This window comes from Siphateles boraxobius, unplaced genomic scaffold (assembly GCF_051911475.1).
Source record: "Siphateles boraxobius isolate OS27281-9 unplaced genomic scaffold, OSU_SipBor_1 7, whole genome shotgun sequence".
In the NCBI taxonomy this organism is placed as follows: domain Eukaryota; kingdom Metazoa; phylum Chordata; class Actinopteri; order Cypriniformes; family Leuciscidae; genus Siphateles; species Siphateles boraxobius.
In genome coordinates this window covers 29,373,065-29,381,169 of record NW_027509197.1, presented here as the reverse complement: position 1 = coordinate 29,381,169, position 8,105 = coordinate 29,373,065, and the positions used below count along the sequence as shown (strand labels likewise).

The 8,105-nt window shown below is 42.8% G+C and overlaps 1 protein-coding gene and 1 pseudogene across 4 annotated transcripts in view; one reads left to right on the top strand and one right to left on the bottom strand.

Annotated features, from left to right (window-relative positions):
* The first annotated feature begins 1,237 nt into the window (after nt 1–1,237).
* LOC143723140 (general transcription factor II-I repeat domain-containing protein 2-like) lies at nt 1,238–2,286 on the top strand (annotated as a pseudogene).
* Nucleotides 2,287–3,859: 1,573 nt separating this feature from the next.
* gli2a (GLI family zinc finger 2a) overlaps nt 3,860–8,105 on the bottom strand; it is a 77,675-nt gene continuing 73,429 nt past the window's right edge. For all 4 annotated transcript variants that reach the window (XM_077216322.1, XM_077216321.1, XM_077216323.1 and 1 more), the window contains 2 exons: nt 7,438–7,774; nt 3,860–7,324 (listed from right to left, as the gene is read on the bottom strand). In XM_077216322.1, coding sequence (XP_077072437.1) covers nt 5,202–7,324; nt 7,438–7,774 — 2,460 coding nt within the window. In that variant the 3' untranslated portion in view covers nt 3,860–5,201. The remainder of the gene's footprint in view (nt 7,325–7,437; nt 7,775–8,105) is intronic.

The window sequence follows — 8,105 nt, the reverse complement described above, 5'->3', positions numbered from 1 at the left end:
AGAAGCTTGATATGTGTTTGCTTTTTTGCAATACGGCGCAGTTTCTTGGGAATAAATGGAGGATGAGGAAGCGAAAGGAAAGGGGCTCTATCAGGACTAAATAACAACGCCATGCAGGCAGCTTTATTTAGAGAAACTGCTTGTCACTAAACTAACACCAGCGACAACAAGCACTCATGATTTCAAAAGCAACACATTTCAGTGCCAGATAGCCTTTTATTTAACACGAACGAATGAAATTAATACTCTGTTAGTCAACTAGAGTTGTTTAATTTGTTATAGATATATCTGTACCGCGAAATGTTTCAAAAAGACACTTTTTTAATGACGTACCACTCGAATTGACAGGGGAATATCCGATCTGTTTGTTTTCACGGCAGGTGCAAATGCACGTATCCGATTCATATCACATTTATTTCCACATATGAATGAGGCTTGAAACCTCAAGTATGACTGAGCTCTCGCAGTTTACAGGTTTGTGGGTTTGTAAGTCTTGCAGAATTGTTCATAAGCTTCTAATGACTTAAAGCTTCTGAACTCTTGCATTGTGTAGACACTGATATCATAAACCAGGTAATTGACAATGTCAGGGTATGTGAAAGGTTGTAGTGCTTTCGTCCATTCTGTAGCTGTAGGTTGTATGGGTCCATGTTGTTGATGTCAAGCAGTTTCTCTAAATAAAGCTGCCTGGCATTTTTATTTAGTCTCTCCCGATAGAGCCCATTTCCTTTCGCTTCCACCTTCTCCATCTATTCCAAAGAAACTGCACCGTATAGCAAAAAAACGAACAAATATCAAGCTGCTCTCTCTGCCGCTATTTGTCGGAGTAACCATGGCAACGGATAGCGTATCCTGCCAAGATGGCGGCGCCTCAGTGCAACGCGGAGTGAAATGCGTGACGTCACATTCGCAGGCCCGGGGGCCAACTGAGGCCCACGGTATGATATTTTGTGGCCCTCTACTTGACATCAAAGTTTAGTGTTAGTGCGGCCCGCGTTGTTCTGAAACGCAACTTTTTGCTGAGTCGTTGCGTGTGCTGCGGTTCCCACGCTTTTTTTTTAATCACTTATGGTTATTGAAATGATAGTTTAGTATGCATAGTATGGACTATCTACCATAGATAGTCTTGTGACAGCTTCCGGCGGTGTTTGTTGTCCACGGTTGTCCAGCTAGCCAACCACGAAATACCTGGGGACGTATCGAACATTAGTACTTTGGTACCTTAAAACGTGTTCCGGAGTGACACCAAGTGGACGGAAAATATATGCCATCACCCAGTTCCAGTCATGTCTCTCTCAAAACGTGCCATGAAGAGAAAGGTTGGTGACGAGCACAGGCAATTTCAGGAAAAGTGGGAAATGGAATATTTTTTTTGTCAAGCACAGGGGCACCTCTACGTGTCTCATATGCACAAAGAAAGTTGCGGTGTACAAGGAATATAACATCAGACGTCATTACTCAACTAGACATGCTGAGGAGTATACACAATACCAGGGAGATGAGAGAAAGAACCTGGTCGCCAATCTTAAAAAATGTCTATTGAGGCAGCAAGATTTATTCAAGAAAGCAAACAAAGAGAATGAAGCATCAGTCAAAGCTAGCTACGTGGTGAGTGAGATGATTGCTAAGCCCGGAAAGCTGTTCAAGGAAGGCGAGTTCATCAAAAAGTGCATGTTACTAGCTGCAAGTAAAGTCTGTCCTGAAAAGAAGGGTCAGTTTAGCAACATCAGCCTTTCAGCTAACACAGTGACAGAGCGCATTTCTGACCTGTCAGAAAACATATATGGTCAACTGCGTGAGAAAGCCAAATGTTTTTGTACATACTCAGTCGCTCTTAAAGAGAGAACGGACAACACTGACACTGCGCAGCTCGCAGTATATGTCCTTGGTGTTGACGACAATTTTGAAGTGATCGAGGAGTTCCTCGCTGTGATTCCAATGCATGGTCAGACCACCGCTCAGGTGATATTCTACCAGCTGTGTGGTGCTATTCAGGATGCCGGTTTGCCATGGAAGAGGTTTGCTGGAATAACAACCGATGGAGCGCCATCAGTAACAGGAAGGAAAAATGGACTGGTGGCATTTGTTCAAAGAAAACTGGAAGAGGAGAATGTGGAGGAGGCCATTGCTCTGCACTGCATTATCCATCAGCAGGCCCTTTGCGGCAAATGCCTGAGGTTTGACAATGTGATGTCTGTTGTTGTGAAATGCATCAACCATATCAGATCTAGGGGCTTAAAGCACCGGCAGTTCCGCACCTTTTTGGAGGAAATAGTCAGAATATGAGGATGTGCTCTACTTCAAGCCAAGATCAGGGAAGTGAGTGGAAACGCAGACAAGCTTGGACAATTTTTGAGAGAATTGCCACCAACCTTCCCTGAGCTCTCCAGGATGTTCAACCAGACCATGTGCCTTTTTGGGAGCACATATCTATGTGAAAAGCTCTTCTCCACCATGAACTTCTATAAGTCAAAGTGCAGGTCCAGACTTACTGATGAGCATCTTCAAGCCATACTGAGGGTTTCAACTGTTTCCCCCTCAAGCCAAATGTGTCTCAGCTGTGTGAGAGGAAGCGCTGCCAAGTCTCTGGTAGCAAGGAGTAGGTAAGACAAGCCTATGTTCTGAAGAACCGTTCATGTTCAGAAGGAAAGTTCATGTTCAGAAGCACAGTTCATGAAGAACCGTTCATGTTCAGAAAGGAATGTTCAAATTCAGAGGAACAGTTCATGTTCAGAGGAAGCATTCATGTTGAAGAACTGTTAATAATAAAGATTGAGAATTATTTTGGAATACTTAAAACACTTTTTGTGGAATACTTGATGGGACTCAGCCTGACCCAGACTCTACCTCCAGCGGCCCCCAGGTAAGTTGAGTTTGAGAACCCTGCATGCTCGTCATTGCATTAACAGTTTTTTTCTCTTTCAGACATTACATACCTGTTCTCTTTTTAGATGAAATTGACTATTAAAAGGATTGCTTGTGTGCGCTGGTGTTTTTCGAGGCTTTTTAAATAGTTGAATGAATGAATGCTCGCTGGGTGCCTATAACGATGTTAGATAGGCTAGGCTATTTAATCAATAACGTACACAGCGTAGAGGAGAATGACAGTCAACTACTTTGAATATTATAGCATTTTGGGCATAAACATGTAAATAGCGAAAATATTGACATTGAAAAATGGCACAGAATGATTCAAATATTTAATCCAAATAAATAAATGTTTGTGGTCCGTACTGATGTTATTCATCTGTTCTCATACACTTCAGCGTCGTGGTCACTATAGTTTAGATGAACACTGACACCCTTTGGTGAAATAATGGCGTATTTTTAACACCCGCTGCTTTCCCAGATCGGCTTGGGTTGGATTAAAAACGTAATGTTCCGAAGTTTGGAAAATTCTGCACACAGTAAACATGAGAATATATCTTCTCGTGTCAATAAAAATTGATAATGTAATCTTATTGCGGACACTCATTTTAGGTGGCGTTTGTTCAACTCATTGACCACAGCACATTGAAAGTAAACATAAGAAATAAGTGAGACGTACTATTTCAAAATGGAAGTGCGTCACGAAGCTCAGTGCAAGTAGTCCATTAAGGCAGTTAATAGAGTGCAATGCCCTCTTACAGTACACATCTACAAAATACCTAAACCTATACAAATGGACAGATATACTATATCTGTGTTATGACAAGCTCATGGTAATATTATTACTTTTTGCCACTGCATTTTAATGAAAATGCTCACTTTGCACTTTTTCCACACTTATTTCTTAAATTCAAAAGGGTGCGCTAGAGAGCTTCTGAAACAATACCCTCTCCATAAGGAGCAGATGGAAGAAGAGACAAAACAAACCCAGTAAACAGAAAAATTAAGATGCTGTATTGAAAATGTACAAAAGCTATACATATGCTAAGTTCTGCAAATGGCATCACAAAATACCAACCAACTCCGATAGTTCTGAGATTTCCAATAGGACTTCAGAATCGCTCTGTCCTGGGTGGGAATTTCTTGTAACGGTCCTAAATCAAAGGCAGAAGTAATTTTAGTATATGCCTGTGGTTAATCACAAGCTCAAGAGGGCGATTGACCTGTTAATTGGGATGTGATGTCCACTGAGAGCATACAGAGTACTTGCATATTCCTTTAAAGATATCTCAAATGGACCACCGGTTGCAGTCCATGGACGTAATGCTGCCCTTCAACATCACACAGACAGATGAGAAGCAACTACAGAGATCTGAAACTCCTGGAGCATGCTTCGAGGGAATCTGTCAATACAGATGAAATTGACCAGCTCCGAGGAAATGTGCAGACATTTATGTCCATCAGTTTCTTATAATTCCACTTAGGAGTGACAAGGGGGTACATCAGAGCATTGTGCACATTATGAAGAAGCATGTGCAGTTAATATGCAGTACACATAATTTAAAGCATGAAGGATATGGAATAACTATAAACAAAACAGCAAAATGCAATACAAATTTCCATAACTCTATTAGTTTAGCTACATACCAGATTACATAGCATTATATGAGTTTAAATCTTATTACTTCTTTTATGTGAGGCACTTAGTGAATTTCAGTGCACTGAATTCAGTGCACAATCAGGATGCTCTCTTACATGCGCTTCATGAGGCACACTAGCACACACACGCAAGGTCTCTCCCTCTCTGCCATGCGCGCGCTACACAGCTTGGAGCACAGTATGTGCGAGCTCTTGCTTGCTCGCTCTAGATTCCGGGAAAATTTGAACTAATTTGCGGGCATCAGGGAGCCGCTATCAATATGCGGGAGACTCCCGGAACTTCCGGGAGACTTGGGATGTCTGGACTTAAACAAGTCCAATAACCATTACCCTGATGTACACTAATAAGCATTAAAAAACAAACTTACATAAAACATATATGGCTTTGTGAAACATCATATTGAGGTTTTTGCCAGCCTGGTTGCATACAACAGTTGTGTTAGCAAATGTCTGATAATGTAATTGACAGTTTCCACCTGAATGCTGCAAGTTTAACTTTAGCAAGATACTGTATTTCAGTGCCTTTGTTCATGAAATAATGCATAAACATGTTTTTCTCCCCTTTAGAGAACAAATTAGTGTTCATTTTTATTCTTGTCACTTTATTGTTCAATGTCTTTACATTTAAAGAACATTAAAAGCCACCCCTGATTTTTGAATAAATTCTTTAATTCTCAAGCCATCATGTTTAAGAATTTGTTTTCCTCTGCAAGGGCTGTTAACATTGAGCTCATGTCACCAATGGCCATGTTGCCAATACCTGCCGGTATCGAGGCTAAAGTAACAGAGTTACGAGGGGTGGTGAGCCGTGACGAATTCTGTGAAAGACTCTGCAGAATGCCCGGACTTAATGTGCCGGACATTAGGCTTGAATGGTCTCCATCATCCAAAATGGCATCAAAGTCTATTTGAGTGTGCTCAAGGGTTTGAGTGGAGTCCACTGTGCTGGTGACCTGATTAACCCCAGGAGACGCCATTGTAGACACTGAAGCAACAGGGGCTTGGTTTGCACACGGGGACATGGGTGTACCGTAATCCACACTGGGGTCCAACATATGAATCTCTCCTGAATAGTACACAGTGCCGTTCCCATTGCTGTGTTGACCAAAGTCACCTGGTCTCTTTGGGATAGCTTCTGAGGAGTTGGCGTTAGACAGGGAGCAACCATTCTGCTGAACCATACCTGAACCTGAGTGTTGCCTATTCAAAGGTTTGGGCTCGGATGGAGGTCTGGGCTGTATCAGTCCTCTGCCTGCATTTTGACCGGCAGTCTGAGTAAGGGGAACATAACTTTGCTGGTTGGCGTTATTCAAATGTGTAAAGTTTGATCTGAAATTCTGCATCTGTTGGTTTTGCAGCGCTCTTCCATTATGTGGACCCATGCTGTTGCATGTTAAATGCTGACTGGAGTTGAAATTGAGGTCCTGCCGATATACCGGTTGAGGGTTTACTTGCTCGCTGAGATTCTGACATGGATTGGTAATAGACTGCCGACACAGCTGGACAGAGTTCATCCTCTGGATGGTTCTCTGTGGATAACCCTGTTGCATGTTAGCCAGATTCTGGCTCATTGGTACAATCTGTTGATTTAAGCCAAAGCCCTGGTAAGGGCCAAAATTCTGCTTCTGCTGAACCACTGCCAAGTTCCCTCTGAGTTGTTGCTGCTTTGGAAGCCTTGCATTAGTTTCTACAGAACCAGAACTGACCTCGTTCCATTGCACAGGCATGTTGTTTTTGTTCATGTCTTGCGTATTGGCCATTTGCTCTGGATGTGAGCAAATAGGCTCTACATTGCTTCCATTGTTGCTTGTTATGCTAATTCTCCGTTGCCCGTAGAACTGTTGTTGTTGAGAGGTCATATTACCATGGAAGTCTAGTGCATGACCACCATTGAAAGAAATCCCTGGGTCCTGATTTGAGCTACCATTCTGGGACCTGAGGTACTGTACCATGTCATCCGGAAGCACCAAATCATCCTCTTGCTGATCACCTCCATCACTGGCCATATTCTCCATTAAAACGTTCTCTGAAATACTAGGAGGCCTTTGGCTGAAGGGATGACGGTGCAAGCTTCCATCAGAACAAGCGTTGCTCTGCAAGTTGAAAGCACGTCGATCTAATGCAGGTAGACGAGAAAAGTTCATGTTGCTGATACTGTTGAATCGCTGAACCCTTGGCAAGGAGAGCGGGTCAAAAGTTGTACGACGAACAGGATCACTTGCTCGTCGCAGAAGATTAGCCTGAACTTCACGAGGCATAATGCCAGGGGCACTGTAGCCGGTGTCACTGCAGCGTCTTGAGTTGACTACACCTTGGGAATGGTGCAAATGTGTTGAACTTTCTTGCGAGTCATTGTACAGGGCCATTCTAGTTCTAAGACTCATGCGATCCATGTTCGGTAGAGGTGTCGGTGGCGCACCCCCTGTGGCTGCAGCGTATTTCGCCTTGAGACGGTAGTGTTGTGCCGGTGTGAGATTTAGTAAACCACAGTGGCTAGCTTCACTGGAGCGCCGCGACATATCTGTGGAGATGGGGTCATAGGAATCTGCTGAGCTGACGTTGTAGTTGCGGACTCCAAATTGCGAAGTCTCGCTAGAGCGACGACTGGAGTAGCAGGGTGAAATACCAGAGGACCGACGACTTGGTGTATATGCTGAGCTCATCGTGCTGGTGGAGCTGTCTCTGCGCTCATGCAGCTGATTTAGGATTGTCATCTCATACGAAGACAAATCTCCTGAATGGTGGGTTGGAGGTCCAGGCATCTGAGTCCCCATATTTGAAGTCTCCAGCAATGAGTCTAAAAAACAGAGTAATGAGGGTAATGTTACTTTCTCACAAAGCATGAGAATGCAAACATGGAACTCAATTTTCAAAGTAATAAATCATACATTTTTTGGTTGCAGTACTCACCAATAGTGGGTATTGGAGGCAGCTTGGTATTTCGGACTTGAGGTGAAGCATTCGTCCAAGAGCAGGAGTCTCTTACAGTTTTTAGTTTTTCCTTCTTGATGTGATCAAGATGTAGTAGTCCTCCCCTGTTTTTACGCAGCTGAAGACCTACTCCTGAAGAAGAACCTGGAGAACCGGTAGAATCTACTACAGGTGTGTCATCTAAAGCATTCAGGTCCCCCAAACTGCCTCCACTGTGCATGGCCATCTCTACTCCACTGTCATTGTTGGTGGCACTGCCAAGTGGCGATGGCTCACTGCTACATGATGACTGACCACCAGGGCTGGACTGATACATCTACAGAGGGACAGTAATAAGCAAAGGTCAGTTCCACAGTTCCATTTAATCACAGAATCAGTGACATTTGTGGAATTAAGGAAAAAATGGTTATGTGAAATTGAAACATTCAGATGTTTGCTGCCTTGTATTTTTTGTCTAGTTAATGAAATCTTGAAATAAAACTAATACTTTTATATATTTGTATTAAGATTAGTTCTTCATTAATGTTAGATACAAACTTGTGTAAGGGCAAATTCCTTTGGGTTTCTCCTTGTGTCTCTCCTATCCAGCTTACTTGCATATGAGGGAACATGTTTAAATATTGTTTTTCTTTTTAAAATGTTTTTAC